The sequence below is a fragment of the Styela clava genome, chromosome 1, assembly GCF_964204865.1.
Source record: "Styela clava chromosome 1, kaStyClav1.hap1.2, whole genome shotgun sequence".
In the NCBI taxonomy this organism is placed as follows: Eukaryota; Metazoa; Chordata; class Ascidiacea; order Stolidobranchia; family Styelidae; genus Styela; species Styela clava.
The window spans coordinates 27239970-27260598 of NC_135250.1; the positions used below are offsets into that span (position 1 = coordinate 27239970).

Below are 20629 nucleotides of genomic sequence, written 5' to 3' on the forward strand. Positions count from 1 at the left end.
TTAATTTGAACACCGTTACCGGTGCATCGCGAACCTCAATATTATACAACAATATTGGGATAAATTATCCATTCAATGACAAAATATATTTTGTTAGTGCCTTCTGCGCTATTGTGGATAGTGGTTTAATTTGTTATAAACGGGTTCACTTTTGTGTCTATTATGATAAGAACGGGTTCCCTTGTTTTATAAATCACGGCGAACTCATATACCTTGTGGTGGACGAATAGCAGCTAGCTTATTGCTGAGACATAAAGATGATCCAAAATATTGCTTGAAACGCGTTATTTGTAAAACTTAAAGACATAAAAAACAAGAAGAGGTTGTCCTGACTATCGTGACATTCCAAGAACCCCCTGAATTCCACTATTGATTGTGGCTCGCTACGAAGGAGGTGATTCAAATGGCGATTCTGGTCGTATATCTATCCTTCCTGCTCGATTATGGCCGGTATTATAGGCAGAGCAGCACGATCGATAAATAGCCTGCGATATTCGGAAACTAATTTTATGGCCTCATATATTTGTAACCAATGTAAATTTGAACTATCCCCTCATTCAACTACTGATCTACGTTTAATTGCAAATTGAATAAATAACTTACGTAGCCTCTATCTTTACTTTATACTTTCACTTTCCAAACCAGTTATATCAATGAGATTTTGACTAGTTAGGAGCTTGTGGCAATGTCGAAATTTAATTTTATATTCATATAACTTGAAACATAGAAATACTATATTTGCGTATAACTTCACACCATTCCTGTTATAGAGCCATGCTCTACAATTAAATTCAATTTGACCTGGTCTTGCAGCCGACACAATACATTAGTTTTACATTCACAGGCCAAACCCTTTTGCCTACGGAGACCAGCTCGTGGCATTAAAGACATCATTTTATTAGCATATAACTTTACATATTTTTTGTTACAACGCCAGACTTTATCATAAATACAACGCGGCCATGTTTTATAGCCGGCACTGTCCGTCAATAGAACTCAAATGAGCCAATATTTTTGTCAAGGTATCAGTCAGCTCGTCGCATTGTCGTACTTTTGCTTTATAATCATATAACTTCGAAATATCTCTGGCTAATGTCAAACATTATAATTGATCAAACGCTATCCGTCGGAATGATATAAGCCAAAACTTATATCTAGACAACTGATTTCACATTTTTCCCTTCGCAAGAAAACCCGTTCTTCATAGTTTTATTGCTGCTAGATTATTAAAGGTTATTTCACAGGGTGTTTTCACTTTGAGCATGAATTGTTTGAGCATACTGAAATTTAGGATCCACCAATTAAAATAACACCATAAATACAACTAAAAAATAACCGAGGGGGCCATGAGTGCTAAAAAGTCTCCGGAAGAGGGCCACGCGCCATAAAAGGTTGGGAACCACCGATTCATAATCTTAAAACTTAACACCTACCACTTGCTCATACCAAACTATAAATTATAATTGACAAACTACAGGACGCACGCGCTTGTTAAGTGATTCCTCAGCAATGCCATGTCTTTTTATGTACACAACACCTCGTAACATTAAAACGTTACTTCATTACCATACACAAGTTACTTCACAAGTTTTCTGTTATAATAAATCGGAATAAAATTATGGCCTAAGCATAACCTGGTACACATACTACGGGAGTACTTATTTTTGTCTAGATACCAGCTCACAATATTGTCTAAATTCCAATTTATCAATAACTTCATACCTTTCTGTTGTAATGCTGAAATTTAGAAATAATCGAATGCGGGCTTATCTAGAAAATCATCTATACTTTACGTGAATATGTCAAACTTTTCATCTAGGTACCAGTCCACGCATTGCCGAAATTTTACCGGTATCTATTCATTAACCGGCTTCCACTTCACTCGACTAAGTACATGTTACGTATTGTTCTCGCACTCGAAATCCGTTTTGTCCTAAACGTGCTTGATGGATTATTACTGGAATGTTTTTCGTAGTTGAACAAATTGATCAGCCGGATTGGACCACGTGTGCCCGATGGGAGAAATATTTAAATTAATAGAAATGAGGCCCGTGAGGAGTTTTTGTGGCATCATTTTATTTCATAACATAGAAAGTACATTTATATCGTCGAAAGAGATTATGTTATGCTTCTGTATAACTCTTACACTATCTCGCACCCCTGTCACATAAGGATTCGAAGCAGTGAGCGAGCAATGAGGAAGGATCGCAGTTCAATAAGAACTACCCTGGTTGCCTAGTACCATATGTATATGTCTCGGCATCTTGGATAAATGTCAAGGATAAATAAAACACAGCCGGGGTAAAGAAAAACGATGTAATTTTTCAACGTTTCGAATTTCTATACCGAGAAACTTCCAATTGAAACTTTCCGTATCACTCCCGGATGAAGTTTTTCTAGATAGAAATTCGAACGTTGGCAAATTACATCTTTTTGCTTTACACCGGTTGTGCTTTATTTATCCGTGACATGAATATACCTGTTGGCAATCATGCGACAACTTGGATTAATTATATAACTTTGAATACATATATAACAATCGCGGATCAATATCAATTTGCTTTTGTAATATGTTGAGTAATTTTAAAACGCTAAAAAAGCCAAATTAGCCCAAATAATATTGTTGAATCCTATCAACTTCATACTGCGCCTACAACTTACGCCTGAGCAATTATGTAGCTAGCCCCTTGCTCTTATCCCCGCAGTGAAATAGCAGGGATTTCGACAAGGCAGTAAATAAGAATATAATTTCTCAAGGAGAAAGAACTAGTCCTTCCTCTGCCCTTGTCGATCAAAAGTATAATTCCATATTCATCGAAAAACAATAATAATATTCCTCAAGGTCGTCCGGGGTCTATGACGAAACAATATCAAACATAACCTCTCCTAGTTTGAATGAAGTGGGATCGTTTCAAGTCGGTCTGCTATGGTCTTCGTTTAAACTTTTAACATAAATACATTCATGAATGGCCTATGCTACTGATATATTACCTTAACGCTTAATCTACGGTATTTACAGTATCCAAAACATATATCGAGCCACCACATCTCGACCCTGTGGCAAATTGCTACAAAGGCTGAAATAGCTGAATGTAAGTTGATCGTTGAAACGCCGCCTTTCATAACAAAACGAAAGATTCCGCTTTTGTTAGTAACCGATCGCGTTTCAAACAGTGTTTATTGTGACTTAAATTGGCTCCGCTATATTAGAAAGTAAGGCCGTACATGTTGGTGTCTATCTTCTTCCGATCAAAACCACTGTTAATTAGGTTGGGTTCTATTAGATTTCGCTTACTCACTGTAATAACAATTGGGCTTATGTCATGAGTCATGACCTATGACTTGACTTACTTTATAATCATATGCTTTCAAAGGCCATACATGCTTGAAATTTACTCAAATTCTAATTTTGAAGCCCATTATGCTGAAATCCGTATGCTTGCAACTTGTGATTGACCCGTGTCCTGAATGGTCCTTATTTTTTTTTTTTTTTGAAGATTAATAGAAACAAAAAACATAAATTAGAAAATTGGCGCTAGTGCAATAACAGAAATCGTACCAAAACTAAATTGAGTTATAGTTATGATCTATAAACATAGGGTTTTATTATTTTTTCGACCCACCTCCTTATCAGTGAATATCAACTAATCTGCTGGAATGACTATCATGCGGTCAGGCAGTTTGAAATGTACCGATTCACAGCAGCTGAATTAGTTACAATAGGTAACTGGCAACTTTCCCCAACGAATTTCGGATTACACATATGTACAGTATATATTTTCGATCATATTTCTGCTTCTCTATTCTAAACTATTCGCCTACCTTGCTTACCACCGAAAACTGTTAACCTAGTCACAACTGGGACACTCCATACGGATTCCACACAGGAGGTAATCATTTGACAAATATACTTCACGATCGATAGCGCTATAATTTTGCGGCTTATCAAGTATGACACAGAAACGGTTCCGAGTAGAATTATAAGAAAGATAATAGAATTGAACATCATCGATTTTTTATGACTTTAAACCGCTGCAAACGTATCTTGTCTGTCGTCGATGTAAATTCTCAAAATCGAGAGATTATCCATTTATATTTGATCATGTATGAAGGATTGATGCACGAAGCGGCGTGGGCACTCACAATCGATGGCCATGAATAGTATCTGACTAATGATGAGTCCGGCTCTTTTCATTCATGCATGGCGCGGATATTCCTAAATGTTTTTCTTGTCATAACAACTATCAAATTTTGCCGTTGGTTTAACAACATTCTTAAACTTGGCATTTCTCGAAGACATGTGTGATCTATTATTGAAAATAATCTTTTTGCATACATCGGCAAAGTTGAAAATTTACACTTTTGAAATATCAGAACCATGTCTTTCCGCCAGAGATGAGCGGGATTTTAGTATTTGATATTAATTTTGAACACACTCCTCAATGCACTTTGAGTTGATGGGTACAAAATATTTTATTCTTGCGTAATTTGATGCTGAAAATAATCTTTTTGCACACACCAGCATACGTGAAAATTACACTTTACACTTTCGGTACAAGTATGGTTGCGTTATACATTATGAAACAGGACTTCAGTTACGAACCAGAAGGCAAGCAAAAATACCAAATGTTTTCTCATATACATCTAATAAGATTTCGATTCCAAAATCCAAACATATCTCAATGCTGCAAGCACGTTCGCCGTCCCTATACCTACAGTTCTATACTTTCACTCCAATCTTACAAAAATGCAGATTTATGAGACTACCCATTGAGAATCAGGCCCAGTTGTAATATTATACTCTAAGCTGACCCTATTCGTTCATCCCATACTGCAATAAGACAATCACAGTTTGGCAGCATTGAGGCTCAAACTTCAAATAGAGAAATGACTATGATAGCTTTTTCATAAAATGTGGAAGCTAAACTCTCAAATCTTCCTTCGATAAATTTACTCTACAATTTTGCGAGTATGTAATCTCAAATACACAACGTGAAAATAGCAAGATAACTGTATATATGCTACTAATACCTAAACTTGAACATCCACTTCATATTTGAAACTGCTAAATAAAAACGCAGCATAGCCTCCTGTTCGAAAACCTGTATTCCCGCCTTCACCGATTTAAAAAATCAACTGTTGAATATTCGTAGTATTTGTTTACATAGAACGCCGGACATTATTCAGTTAAAAGTACGCGTTAGAACGAATGTTTACTCAGGACTCAAAAATGTACTTTACTTCAACTCCCGTGAGTTTTTATCTATCGCATGCATGTCCGAGCTTGATTATTATATGAAGCACTCTCTAACAACATGCTTTATCAAGATATCACAGTTGGAAATACTAAAAGTGAAAATTGAAGATTTTCTCAAAAGGGCATGTCGTTACTGACTCAATTTATTTTGCTATAACAATGGCTGTAAGCTATATATCATATAAACTGTCATTTCGCTTTTTTATTGAAAAAGCTTACGCTTGGTTTGGATATTCTTCATTGCGCAATGTACAATTATTTTGCTTGTTCGCAGTTTCTAGATAGATGAAATTTGGGGTTATATGTCCAAGTTCGTAGACATTGGATTTTACTAGACATAATTCGGACCTCCTGAAGTATGCGCACAACCTGAATTCAGTTAGCCTTGTTAACCTGAATTCTGTACTAGGTTAGGGTTCAGGTTTAATGAAATATCCTTTCACATTCTCTTAAATTCCTCAAAAAATACTCATTCCACATATTAAAATATACCATATATATTAGCCTACATATTTAGGGCTTATTCCTCGTTAAATCCATTTGTGCTGGAAATTTACATTAAACATTAAAAACAAAAAAAATTAACGAAATCATGATTGCTTTAACCTAGAACGTAATACGGTTTAAGATGAGATCAAATTGCGCTATGTTGATTTTAACTTTATTACGCTATTCCATTCCATATTCAGGATATACTGATCGATATATTTCCTACAGCATGTATACCTTCCCTCTAATAAAATAAAGCTTTCCTGGCGATACCTCTTCGAAGGCGTCCACACCGGTACGCGGGAAAGTTGATATTCTTCATTGTTTACGGTTATAGAATCCGATTGTTCTCAAAATTATTATTGTTTCCTTTTGTTTTACAACACACTAGAGAGCCGGCAGGAGCCAATTATTATTTATTCACGTCCAGCAAGCCATAAATTTTATCTTTTCATCGGCGTAACTTTTTAACAAAAAGTAAGTTAATGAGCAGAGGTGCCCTCAATTTTTCCGCGTCGCAGCGGGCTGTCTATTATAGTGGCGCACGCTTCCTTGTTGATTATGACGCAAACAATGTAATAATAAATTTGAACAAAACTTATTAACATGTATGACCCCATATGTGATATTTAGCGAATTTTATTTCAAACAAATACAATTGAGTTACGACAAGGACTATTAAAAACAAACAATAGCACCAAAGCATTGCTAGCATCCACTTATTGCTAATAAATTACACCACAAAATTATACTATCTACCAGGGGCCGGATTTATAACTCCAATTTTGGCAAAGTTTTATTTCCTGTTTTTACAAGGCACTTATACACTTATTCTCCGACCAAGTAAAAACAGCTACTCAATATCCATGAGGTACTCCCATTTTTGAAAGGATTGGAAGGTTTTCCAGTTCGATTTTGCCTACGCAAATTATTAATTAAACACTTTGTAAAGTGGTGGGCATAGATGTCGAACCTGAGATGTGTAACCTGCGATGCTAAGAAAGTTAAGTTTTGCAGAATAGCTTTTCTTTTCTCGAATTGCGTGGGCAGGGATACTATTAATTAACCCCCCTGAATTCCACTGACAGATAATAAATAGTCCTTATTCGGTCTTGAACAGATCAAATGACATAACCAGAGCGTAGGAGTGATTTGTCACCATTTCCCCATGCTAACCGAATGTTGTTTAAATAATACAAATCGGATACAGTGATGTGAGTTTCTGAATTTGCAATCTGATTGATTCGAAGCAATTTTGAAATTACGCCGTGATTCTGATTCAAAAAGTATGATGGCAAATTGAGATGACGTGCGTCAAACGAGACAAGTGAAGACTCGCTCTCTCATAACTATATTTGCTGGCAAATGGATCAATTCTGTCGCCATGATGTGGTTAGAATTGAGTTTGGTATTTAGAGGGTATCTTTGAGAGTAATCATTGCTTTTGAAGAAGATATTTTTGAATAGATGGATTGAAAATTTTAAAAGCAATACTTTAATCTCTGTAGAGACTCTCTCTTTATAAATAGTGCGGCGATCGGATGTATTCGATTCGGGCCGTTCCGATTCAAAAAAAATATTGAAAACTTAAATCTCGATTTCACTGGTGCAATCAAATTTTGATGCCATAAATTCGAAATTGATTGGTAAGTTTTCTGTATATTAAAATTGTAGACATGCTGAACATTCTCATCTCCGAATATATAATAAATTGCTATTTAAGAAGGTATTCCCGAAGTATGTGAACCAATATGGCAAACACCAAAACGTAGTATGTGTACCAGGGCAGGGTTAGGTCATAACTTCAGGTACAAATACTGAGTGAGTCCCTTGGCTAGTCCCCGAACTCGTAATAAGGAAAATTGGAATAAAATTACGTGGTATCAGAGCATTATCTTGATCGTTATAAGATGAAATTGTTTTTTCACAGCTATATTCTATGATTTTTGCTTTACTCTTTCGCTCTAAAACAAGGACACGGAAGTCAAAACAAAGTAGTACCGGTATGCAATATGTCACAGCGGATTACCGATACCGCAATCTTCACTACTAAAGTGGACGCCGAACCGCCACAAGGTGCGAGGTCTTTGATGACGTCATCACACAAATCCCATAGAAATTTTAGAAATAAATAAAAGCATATGCCCTCTAGCGAAAAATTCAATCTTCAACAACTGGGAATGTTAAAGCAATTAGTCCAGTAGTTATTGAGAAAATCGAATTATTCCCAACGATAAGTAAAATAATGCCAATTTCGTGTCCAAGAATTCAATACAGCAAGGTTCATCTTCTCTGTACTACGATATTGTATTCCTATGATCCTACATTACCTTGTGCAAATTTCTATGCTGAACAAGACGAAATTTACTAGCAGAAAGTTTGCTTATTAAGAGTCTTGTTGTTCGGGAAGGAGTTGTAAAACACTTATTAAAAGTCTTCACTTTAACACAGAAAAATTTGGGGATCCATGAGCTTCCATAACAAGAGGACGGGCTTAGGCCACTGCAACCTATGCACCTGTAGTACGCCCTGAGTGGGATTCGCAGTAATTTTTTAGATGCAAATTATCAAATTAAACCTTTGTAAATTATAATTGTGTACAAGTCTGCGTGTTTATTCAATACGCGTTAGATTTTTAATTTAGTTCTTGGTTAAAAGGTACTAAATTATTATGACAAGTAATTACAAATTCTTAATTTTGTGTTGTTATCATTATATCTACCCAGCGTTGGTGGAGCGCAACACTTTTGTCGTGGGGCTCCGCTATAGTTAAAGCTGACTCTGGATAGACTGCGGGGTAACAAATCTTCTTCATACAAACGAACCTTCTTTCTCAGTTGAAAATTATTTAAGGTGTCATGGAATCCAAGTTCAATGGAAACGTTGACATTGTTTTTCAATATATATCTCGTATGCATATGTAAGAAGATTTGGACAGAGCATACTGTTAGAGCAGCGTTTCCAAAACTTTTTTGGCCACGGAACATTTACACTTTTTATTTGCTTCGAGGAACATCCAAAAAATGAAAGTGTAAAATTGATAAATAAAATTGTTGTAACGCAGCGGTTCCCGAAGGGTGTTGCCAAATGCGCCACGAAAACTAACAGAATTGTGTTAAACGTAACGAAAATATGATTGAAAATTTTACATATTGCCTTCAACATAAATGTTTTGTTGTTTCTTAATTTGAATGCTGTGTATATGAATCAACAAATTCATTTTACCTTTCTATGTCGTTTACTTTCCATTACGTAGTGTTTGCTTCTTATGTTACGTCTAATGGAGAAAGACGTACTTGCTGCAATGTCGCGAGCTGCAGTATATTTATCTGCTGAATCAAGTTTAGCGAACATGAGTAATTTTTTCAGCATTTCAAAGTAAACCCAGGCAGAAATGGCGGAAGAAGAGTTGACCATTTGCCTTTGTTCTTTAGACCTGCATGTTGCCTATAGAAAAACTAAACTTGATAATGAACTTAACAGTCAAAAAGCTAGGCCGATGGTTAACGAAAATGCCACTACCCTTCCTCAGTTAGTCCGCTTTAGGTTGACGGGGACGCGATATTGGACGGTTAGTTGGGTGACAACTTCACGATCCCTAGATAGCCATGGCGACCCATTTAGACGTAACTTTGATTTATTTTCCACGGAACACTCGGGAGACGATTGAGAAACGCTGTGTTAGAGCATGCTCCGAATTGACAGTGGCGAATTATTCACAAGGGTTCACAACTCTTAGTCGAATCAAAATGGATGAGATTGAAAACGTTGAAGGTGATTACAAGAAACTTAACGAACTCAAATATATATATCAGTATGGGTTACGCGAGACCAAACTGTTTTTACTTTATAAATTCGCGTTAGTGGATACGTATTATATGCGTACAATGTAATGACGCTATAGCGGGGATAAATATGACTATTCTATGTAATAATTCAAGAGTCACAATTCACACAAACGTCACAATAACAAATGTATTTTTGAGATGTTTCGTCTGATCAAAGTCAAGTTTCCTCAGACAAGCGCTTTAAAACAAGCATAAGCGTAATATCATACGCGAGGGGTTTTCTGAACTGCTCGTTGCCGCAGGCGATCGTTCTAATATTTTCTCAACGGTTTATACCACTTGTACTATTTCTACCACTTGAACTACTCATAACTCTATTCAGCGTGTAGCACTTGTCGATAATTAGTGCGAACTCGTTTTCGTCATCAGTCTCAGTCGTGTGACAGGGTACAGTCAGAGCTGTTGTCGGTATGATTGGGTTATTGCGTAAAATTTGATTTAATAACTACCTATGCCATGTGGATATATATTGGTAGTATTTATCGAGCAGTGGTCAAATTGATAAGTAGTAAGGATTTATATGCTTCCAAAATGTTCAGAAATGTCGCTAGATGGATGGCAATCATTTCAGTTCGATGTCTTTTGAAGCAAGCGAGCTTATCCTGAAATGTAAACACGGGGAAATCATCAACTCAGACAAGAATCGTCCTAATTAGAGCCCAATTACTGGAAAAGAGCTGACATGGTTTCCAAATCAGCTCAATAGGCAAAACAGATTTTGATTTGGATCCCGAGAAGCATGCTAACAATAAATAAATTACCTAATTTCCATACATGCTTTGTTTATGATGATGAATTTCGCAAGCAAATACCAGTGATGCCTCCCAAAACTTTTGACTGTTACCAGTTTCGGAATTACTTTAGCATTGCATTTGTAATCATTAACATCCACCTCAATTCATTCCGTATGCGGCTGTTGTGGTGTAGGATGCTATAGCCGGAGTTTATACATCTTCAATTTTTCCCCCGTGTGGCGCAGTGGCATCATGTGCAAGGGGATTGCTAAAGTGCTTTTCTCAGACACTTACACTTGTACTATTTATATCACTTGAGCTGCTCGTATCATTTATTCAACGTGTACCACTTGAACGACATGTCGGTACTAAGTGTGGACTTTTAGTTTAGTTTTTGCTGATCTGTGGTATTCTATCATTTACCTTGGAACACTAAGAGTGGTAATCCGTATTATTGAGTTCAGTGGTGCATTTGAATCGGCAAGTAGTGAGTTATATGTTTCCAAAATGTTTTCAAATAATGGAAATTCGGAAATCCTGATAAATAAAAGACATTTCTTAGGCTGAAATTAGCTGCCAATATTGTTTGAAGGTTGTTGATAGGGCCCTAGACCAGTTTCACACGCCAACTTGCGAAAAGAACCTCTCAAAATGAGCATCGAATTTTTCCCCCAGGGTTAAAGGTCGAGTATACACTCACGCTACAAGCGTTTGAATATCATATTCCTGTACCGGTATTCGGTGGAATGCTTTTGTTTGCTAGGGCTAGCGACATGCCATGAATGTACCTCGTTTACCTGTTTACAGTTAACTTGTTTTGTATAAATGCAGCAGGCAGGCATTGCTGCAAATAACAGAATAATGCTGCATGTCAATTACAGAATTGTGAGCATGTGGTAGTGCACTACCGGTATTTGTAGGCGTAACTAGTCCAGTAGAGTGTTCAGACGCTTTTTTTTGTATTGATCGCCGCCTTATTCTTTATTTGCATACGTGCTTATAGTCTATCTGAATAATCAGGTATTACATTGTTGTTTTTTGCTATTTTTTCAAATTTATTCTCCTAAATACTGAAATAATTCTTGCTTTCTTATTGATACATTCATGCGATTGGTGTGTGTGTAATGAGTTGAGAAATTTGACTTAGTTGAATAGATACAAGCCACACACATACCGGTACTGCTGCTGTGACTACCCAACCAACAAAATAACACCAAACAAAAATGTGATCTGAAATTTTAATGTAAGTAAGAAAAGTCTGTATGACGCAGATAGAAACACATGTTCAGTTCGAATCAAACCAACTCAATTTTTAACTAAGCAGGTACCGGTAAGCTATGTCTCATGCTGCTTTAAACATTTGGGTTGTAACATTTGGGTTGTATTTTTACATCACATTTTTGTTTGGCATTGGTTAAGCAGTTACGGTACGCTGTTGACTTTACGAGACCCCAGGACTTTATATACGGTAACACCCTGTATATTTCATTTGACTCTCAAAACTGTAAAAATGGAATAAACTTATACTTTTTATTGTTTTATACCATATTAATTTGAACATGTAATAAAAACAACTCACCATCATCAAATATGGGATTTACTGTACTATCTGTTGGATTTAAAATTACTTGTTATATATCTATATGTACAGCTAATACGTAAAGCTTTAGCAAAAATGGATCTGAATAAATTCAATGGTAATGAAGTTTTGCCATCATCGCCTACAGACAGCATTTATCTGGGAGCGGAGTTCGATAGCTTTGATGATTTCGAAGTTGCTTTCAAACAGTGGTGCTTTATGAAGGATTCTAAATATTCTATTCAGCATAGCCAAACGATTACGGACATTAATAGCAGACGCATAAAACGTGACGTGCCGTTATACGACTCGAAGTTTCGATATAAAACTGCTCGGTATGTTTGTGTTTGTAGCGGTTCACCGAGAACAAAATTTCGAATAGGAGACGGAAAAACGATAAGAAGGTGACTTAATTTTACTAGTTTTACTTTTTTTTTTTCATCATTGCCCACTCAATATGATTTCATGCAGTAAATAGTTGATCTCTAATATATGGTGCATCGAGCTAAGCATTAGGAATACGCTTGCCGCCACACCTCTGCTTACCCTGTGTGGGTTCGAATCTAATACAGGGTTAATCAAGTGCCAGAGGGTTGCTGGACTCCTCGCCGTTGTAGAGTGGTTCACTACGGCACCTCCACCATCAAGTCCATGCATCTGAAAACAAATAACTGGCTAACTAATCCCATATCCGGCATGAACTGATAAGCCGTCTTATCGACTTTTCTCTTCCCCTCGGGATTAATCCTATCCTATGTGTATTGTAGTTGAACTTGGTTTTCTGACCCTAAACAATCATGTCTAATGAAGGTTTACTGTATAAGTTAGCCATGAATGAGAAATGCAAGTTTCACATTTCCTAAGTAAATTTTTGTATATAAATTAAAATAAACTAGACTAACCTGAACTAGAAATCAAGAGGTTTCACCTAGAAAGTTGGTCATATGTGGATTAGAGCATAAAAATCTCAATATTTGATTATATTTCAGATCAGCAAAGCAGGGATGTCCTTCATTTTTGACAATAACTGTTGACAAATGTCGAATGGATAAACTTGTTGTTATTAAATTGAACAGAACCCATAATCACCGTGGACTCAGTGATGTGTAAGTTTGAGATTTTTTACTTTCAAGTAGTAAATTAGCAAATCAACTGATGAAGATTGAGGTCTGAGGTTCTGTATTGTTTTTCTTTGGCCCTTTAAAAGGAGGGTAATGTACATATATAAGAGGTTTCTAATCTCAATAAACTCAGGACGCAATCGCTATTAATAATACGAGTCAGGAAGCACGGCACAGATTTTATTTTAGAGATTTACATTTCATGAACATCTAACCGATGCTACTTGGGTGAAACAGTATGCAATCTATAAGGTACAAAAAATACATTGAATTCTATATCATGTGTTCACATTTATTTTCTTTTTTTTTCAGGAAATATTCTCTTGATGGAGTCCTTAGCATGAATAGTTTTAACAGATCATTTGATTCAAATATTGACCCATCTTTGACTCTTGGATCAGAAAAGAATATTCCATCGGTATGTATTCAGGGAAGCGATGTCTCGTAATTTTGTGTCCCACTTGCCAAGTTTGGACCACAGTAGATAAGTGGGGGCGTGGGGCGCATATGGGACAAGTGTGTAAAAATTCAAGTGTCGGAGGAGTGAGACAAGTGTTACAAGTGGAAAGTGACATTTTGAGACATCGTCCGAAAGGGCTTTTGGTGGATGATTCATTTGGTTTTTCTCTCAGAACAAGCAAGGTTTCTGAAATCATTGAAATAACAGTCTGTTTGGTATAAAAGAATAGTAATTAGACATGGCCAACAATTACAATCTGAATGGGGCCAGCATAGGCTGACCTTTGAAGATGAGAATACTACATGCTTGGGTCAATGGGCGAACCTAAATTCTTTACCAAAATTTGTTTAATGCCAACGTTGTCAAATTCTAGTTTGTATGAAATATAATTCAAGTACAAAAGGATGGAATATTTCCTCAAGACGTAAGATTCTCATATGAATACTCATGTAATTTAAACACACATATAATCGGATGGAATTTTCATATTCATTCACAATTTATCTTGAGAGAAAAGGAAATCTGATCATAGGGATAAATCAGGGGTGTGTACTGTGTAACATTTTTTGTTGGTGGGCAGGGCCGTATAACCCATTTCATACATCTATCTGGGCCATGCAAAAAAATTACTGTAGGATTTTTTCATATACACAACTATTTGAAAAATTCTCACAATGCAAAATTTTATATATTTAACATTATCGAGACAGATTAGAGTTCGTGTTACCATTTAGTTGAAAGAAGTTAGAATTTTATATTTCATGAAGAAAAGTCAGAGTTCTGACAAGGGCCGCACGAAATGTTTTTTTGTGTGTCCCAGTCAAATGTCTGAAGTCAGCTATATACCTAACAAAAATGTTGTACATTTCTGTATTATATTAATCAATTTTGGCCATCTCTGATGGACAGTAGCTGTGACTAGTTTTTGTTTTTTATTTAGATCAAAGAGGAAAGTGATGTAGTCTTCGGAGCATATTCTACGTCATCATCTGAAGATGCTTTTCACCCCAGAGAAGAAATAACACAACAAAATGAAGTTTTTAACACTGGTTCAAGTACACCATATAGTAATAATAATCCCGATATAACTTCCCAATTGAGAATAGACAAGGTGGCTCATGGAAAACAAATTTTTGAACGAGAGTCTGAAGAGTTGATTCATTCTTTGAAAAGAAAATATCCAGAAATAAATGACACTGATTTGAATTCTAATTGGACAAGGGGAACACTAGAAACGAACGTGAATCAAGCTCTTAAGCTTGTAGAAGGTAAGGTGAACATTTTTGAAATCGACTCATTTTCTCATAGGGTGCTAGAATGTTATGTAATAAATTGCAATTTCTTCTTGTTTACTTCCTACTTCGATTCGGTTGCCACAAGGATGCTTGAATAAGATAGTATTATAAAGATCAATAAGAATAACTCAATCTTTTTCCACAAAATAGCAAGTCGTTGTTGGTTGTCCATCAGTCGCCCATAGTGGTCTACAAATTAAAGTTTGATTAAGTAATGCAAATGCATTGTCTGAAATGCAATGGTTGTCAAAGTTATTATAACGAGTCTGGATTTGATAGGTGATCACAAAAGGAAGAACCTAGATCATTAGGTTCTTATTCTAGCTGGTTCTCAACCAGTGGGCCATGGCCCCCACTGCTGGGCCACAGGAACATTTTCAAGTGGGCCACAGACCTATTAAAAATTGCTTAGATTTGTCGATAAAGTTAGTTGAATTTGATGGTAGTAGCAATAGATGATGCAGTTTTTTGTTACAGAGCGGTGATTTTCACTTAATTATTATTAAACTGAAAGTGTCTATTTTCGCAGAATGAATTCTATGTTTTTCTTGAAGTTTTTCCCTCGCAAGAAAATATTAGTGGGCCACAGAATTTTTGTGCAACGAAAATGGGCCACGAAAAAAAAAGGTTGAGAACCACTAAGTAAATACAATATTACATTTGTGCAAAGCCTCCTAAATTACTGAAACTTCTGGGTACAACGAACAATCATACACAAATTCTACTGAATTAATTGAGAAATTTATGGATTTTGTTTTTTTCTTTATTTGGTGAGGGAAGCCGTTCGATGCATTTAGCTACCTAATAAAGGACCTGAAATCTTGTTAACTTATAATTTAATGACTAAAAACGGCCGCATGTGCTGTTCAAATTTCATAAAATACAAATATAAAGTATTACATACAATTGTATAATAATTACGGTAATTCATTATTACAATATGTCAAACACACAGCGTTCATTTTTGTGTTTCACAGATCAACCAAAACAAGATGAGGAAGATTTATTTTGCCGAGGTCTCGCAATGAAACTCAGAACTCTTGATCCGCTTAAAAGATCACAAATCAAACTTCAAATTCAAATGTTGCTTCATAACATACAGTTTTCAGAATGCCCAGTTTCGTTTGACAACGGAATTAATTTTGGGCTTAATTCTTGATCTTGCTTGGTTGCTGCTCAGAAAAAAACTTGCCCACTGTACAAGGATGTCATATTGGGCATTGACCATGAAATATTTGAAATCTCAGACTACTTAGTAGATCTTGTATTCGAGTGTGTGTAGCATGGCTTAGTTAGTAGCAGGGTGACCAAAACAAACATTTTATTAGTTTTTAAAATTAGTTATATTTGATATATTAAATCCCTATCTTTGAGAATATTTTAAAATCTAATTTCATTCTACTATTTTAAACTGTTGATACTTGGACCAATAGTAGTCATTTTTTGGTAACACTGGAAAAGTGTGTATCAAAAATTGGTTATATTCGATATAGCAAGTCTTTGATTTTAGTGATAGTTTGGAATATTTCAATACTAAATTTTGTTATTTTAACTATTGATACCTAATAACCAGAGACCAATAGTAGAATTTATTCACTTTTTGTCACAGTATAAAAGTGAAAGCCAATGTTTATTTTGACTGCCAGAGAATCTCCCTAATTTGCTCAAGCGCACTCTATCAGCACTGCCATCTTTGTTTCTGATGAATTAATCAGGCAAAGAAAGTCTATATGTCATTCATGGCCTATGAAAACAATATTTGACATTGATGACATAGCCTATAATGTTGACTTGCACAAATTACACCGTTCTAAAACATTTTTGTTCGGAATATTAAATATTTTGGCATCTGCCATCCCTGGTTTGTAGTAGATTTAATCATAACAGATATTTGCAATCAATGTACAATGCGGTGGTACAAGCATGACTTGTTTGAAGCTTTGTTATGAGTAAAGGTACAATTGGACATTTCAAAAATATAAACTTTGTTTTTTAAAATAACCAATATCAGCTTTAACTGTATTAATAAAGGGTGAAACTTGAAAAAGCTGCATTACGCAAATGAGTCTAAATATATTTTTGATAAACATCTAACTTTTTTTTGAAATATTGCTTCTATCTAAGATTAGATAGATACTGGGTAAAACACCAACTCCGCCATAATGTTTCCAATTTCTTTTTTTTTTTGAATTTCAGCATTCTTTTTTCTTGAAACCCTGTTATAGCATTGGCTCACTTGTTACTAATAAGGACTTTTCGTTTCACAATAAAACCTCATTCTAATGAAAGAGTACCTGACCTCTTTAGTGTTCCCAAACTTTATATTTTATTTTACCAATTTCGTTTGCACTGTATTAATTGTAACTAAAATCAGTGTTTTACTGCTTCAATAAACAATCATGTCAAAATTTTTTATCGTTTGATCAGTAAACAAATTGAAGACCATGATTGAAGATATGTAAAATCAGTAAAAGAATTGCATTTTATTCCACATGAATATGAGTTTAAAAATTGAAGAATAATTTAAAATGGAGAATTCAGGCATTTGAGGTACAGATTTTTGATTTTACATTTTATAAAATCAGATATACGAATTAGATTTCATTCAGCACCATTATGAGATTAAAAATTGAAGAATAGTTTAATCGTAGAATTAAGGCATTTGAGGTAAATGTACTTCAGATTTTGATTTCATGAGCTCCACTGGATGCTGTCGCAATGTAGAATGTCGCATTACCACTATACTTATTTGTTATGTAGTTCACTACATCTTGTACATATTTTGCATAAAGGAGAGTGACTGTGCATCCTCCAAAACCACCACCAGTCATTCTGCTTCCAAGGACCCCTTCACATTCTAATGCAGCTGCTACTAGTTCGTCAAGTTCTGCACAGCTTACTTCATAATCATTCTGTAAAGAGTTATGACTTTGCACCATTAGTTTGCCAAACTCAACATAGTTTGATTGTTGAAGGGCTTTCGCTGCTTGTTGCGTTCTTTCTATTTCACCAATAACATGTCTAGCCCGCTTAAAAACAACATCAGACATTGCGTCTTTATTTGTATTTAAGTCTTCCATAGAAGCAGATCTCAAACTTTTCTTTTTCATTATTGCAGCAGCCTCCATGCATTGTCTCTTTCGTGTTGGGTACTCGCTTCCAGTCAGTTCATGACGTATGTTAGAATTGGTGATTAGAACCACAACATTGGGGTCTGACAGGGGAACGTAGATGCCCTGCATAGATTCACAATCTATCAATAATGCTTTCCCTTGTTCAGCCATTGTGGATATAAATTGGTCCATGATACCACATGGCATTCCAGCGTAATCATGCTCAGCTTTCTGGCATGCAAGAGCTTTCTGCTTGAGATCCGTAGCCCTTACACATGTCAAGCTTTCAAGAAATGTATACATGGCAACTTCAAGTGAAGCTGAGCTTGACAAACCCCCTCCTAATGGGACAGAGCTTATGATGACAGCATTAAATGCAGGGAGTGGTTTAAAAGGAAAATTTGCCACGACGCCTTTTACGTAGTTACCCCATTTCGGTTCTCCTGGTTTGAGTTCACTTTCTATTGAAGGAGTGGTAAAAATTATTTGGCGATTACTCCCAACTGCATCTGACAGGGTGTAAACTGTGCATTTGTCGGTGACTGCAGCCTTATTGCCAATGACGACGGTCGTCATGGGCAACGCCATAGGCAAAACAAAGCCATCATTATAATCAGTGTGTTCCCCGATCAAGTTTACTCGACCTGGTGCGCTGGCTATAATTGACGGATTTTCCCCTGGAAATAATTCTTGAAATCCTGATTTTGCTTTTGAAATCAGCTCATTTTCTGTCGGGCAATCCGCAATGGCGTTCATCTTGGGTACTCGAAATTTCTGTTTTGTAAGATTTCCCACTAGAGTTGATAACAGCTGACGGACTTTGCAAAATCCGGATGCGACAAACTCGTAAACAGCTGCAACAAGGCTAAAATCGTTGATGCGAAACTTGTAGGCACGAAACGTAAAAACGGACCCCGCTGTCATTTTAAGATTCAGTTAAAATGTGTGATGTCTTATATAGTTTAGGTTTTAGACTGTTGATTAATTTTGACAAGTTCAGTCAGACAATTAATAAGTCAGCATGAAACGGCGAGATCAATACAGGCGATATAATTTTCGGAAAGAACGTGTTGCTTTGTTGGTGGTTGATGAGACTGCGTTTTATCCGCACGGCGTTTTTTCGAAGAAGTGTGCGCCGTGGGATGTCGCATGGTCACTTCTAGAATCTTATTTCTGTACGGGTATGCTATTTAGGATAGGATAGGATTTACATATTTATCCCGGGGGAGAGGAAAGCCGATAAGACGGCTTATCCATATGGCGAACCACGGCCTCTCGTCCGGTTACCATTCCAAGTCGGGTATGGGATTAGTTTTTACTGTATTGTTTGTTTTCGGAAGCATGGACTTGGTGGTGGAGGAAGCCGTAACCGACCAGCGGTTACGTGAACCACCCAACGACGGCGAGGAGTCCAGCAATCCTCTCGCACATAACCATCCCTGCATGGGATTCGAACCTGCGAACCCATGCAGAGTGACTAGAGGTGCGGTGGCGAGCGTATTCCTAACGCTTAGCCCGTTGAGCCACACCGCCGCGCCAATTTGGTTGCGGACTGCGTTTGGAATTTTTCGGTTAGATACTGTCCCTTATTTATTATCTCATTTATTATTTAATTATTGAAAATTACACTTTGTTGGAACCATAAAAAAAAAAAAAGATTATTAACTGAGCGGATATGGACATGCGTTTGTTAATATATTATTATAGGCATATGACAGTATGATTAATACCAAACGTATGTATACTTTCATACTTATACAAATGTCTATAAGGTAAGGTACCGTACCATATAGATGCGGTATGTAATTATTAGATGATAATTATTGGAAAAACTTGTTTTTACGTTTTTTATCTTAAAAATAAAAATATTACCGGTATTATGATGATGATGATTCTGAAAATTATGAAAAATGGATGATGACAAATTCTACCTTTGATGAACGGTATCTGGGTAGCTTATACGGTATTAATAATGCATGTAATGTCTGAACTCTGAATGTACTGTCTGACTGTTAAGTAATTCTTTTTAATAATACTTTATTTACTTTATTTATGTTTATTGGAAAGTAAAAATATAATAAAACAAAACGCTGAAACGACGCATGACAAAACAGAATAAATATGGTACCAGATCTAATTCAGATCTGCAAATACTGAAATACATTATTTTTATTAATGTAGTCTATTATTTTGTTATTGGATAGGATTTAAATATTCATCACAGAGTCTGGGAGTGAAAAAAGCCGACAAGTATAAGTATAAGTATAAGTTTATTTCGACTCCATAATCAGCAAAACAATAAAATGAATGCTAAAAATAAATAAATAAAAACTGATTATGAAATCAGGAGAGCGAACAAAACCTTAGATAAGGTTTAAAACGTACAGAATGTATATAAGATGGAAGGTTTTGCCAAGAAGATGTGGTACGTGTTCACTCACCTAAAATAATTGAAATATTTCACACACGCTCACACGCACCCACACACACAACCATATAGAAGTTATTAAGTAAAGGGAACATGAAAAATTACATACTGGTAGTTAATAAAAAATAAATAAATAAAAATTACTTGCCACACCATATTAATAAATTTATCATGATTGCCACTGCCAAATTGATCAATTTTATAAATGGGAGTGAACAGTAAAGATAAACTTTTATAAAAAAATATATTGTCAAGCTGATTATAGATGGAGTCAAATGCCAAAAGACCGATGTCGAACCACGACT

The 20629-nt window shown here is 35.8% G+C and overlaps 2 protein-coding genes across 2 annotated transcripts; one reads left to right on the forward strand and one right to left on the reverse strand.

The window, feature by feature from the left end:
* Window positions 1–11892: 11892 nt before the first annotated feature.
* Window positions 11893–17191, forward strand: LOC120335183 (uncharacterized). The gene is made up of 5 exons (XM_039402668.2): window positions 11893–12311; window positions 12897–13013; window positions 13341–13446; window positions 14429–14756; window positions 15761–17191. Exons 1-5 carry the CDS (start codon window positions 12004–12006, stop codon window positions 15940–15942), a joined length of 1041 nt encoding a protein of 346 aa, XP_039258602.2. The 5' UTR covers window positions 11893–12003; the 3' UTR covers window positions 15943–17191.
* A 56-nt stretch (window positions 17192–17247) lies between these two features.
* Window positions 17248–18923, reverse strand: LOC120335180 (galactokinase-like). The gene has a single exon (XM_039402666.2). It carries the CDS (start codon window positions 18818–18820, stop codon window positions 17462–17464), a length of 1359 nt encoding a protein of 452 aa, XP_039258600.2. The 5' UTR covers window positions 18821–18923; the 3' UTR covers window positions 17248–17461.
* Between the last annotated feature and the right edge of the window lie 1706 nt (window positions 18924–20629).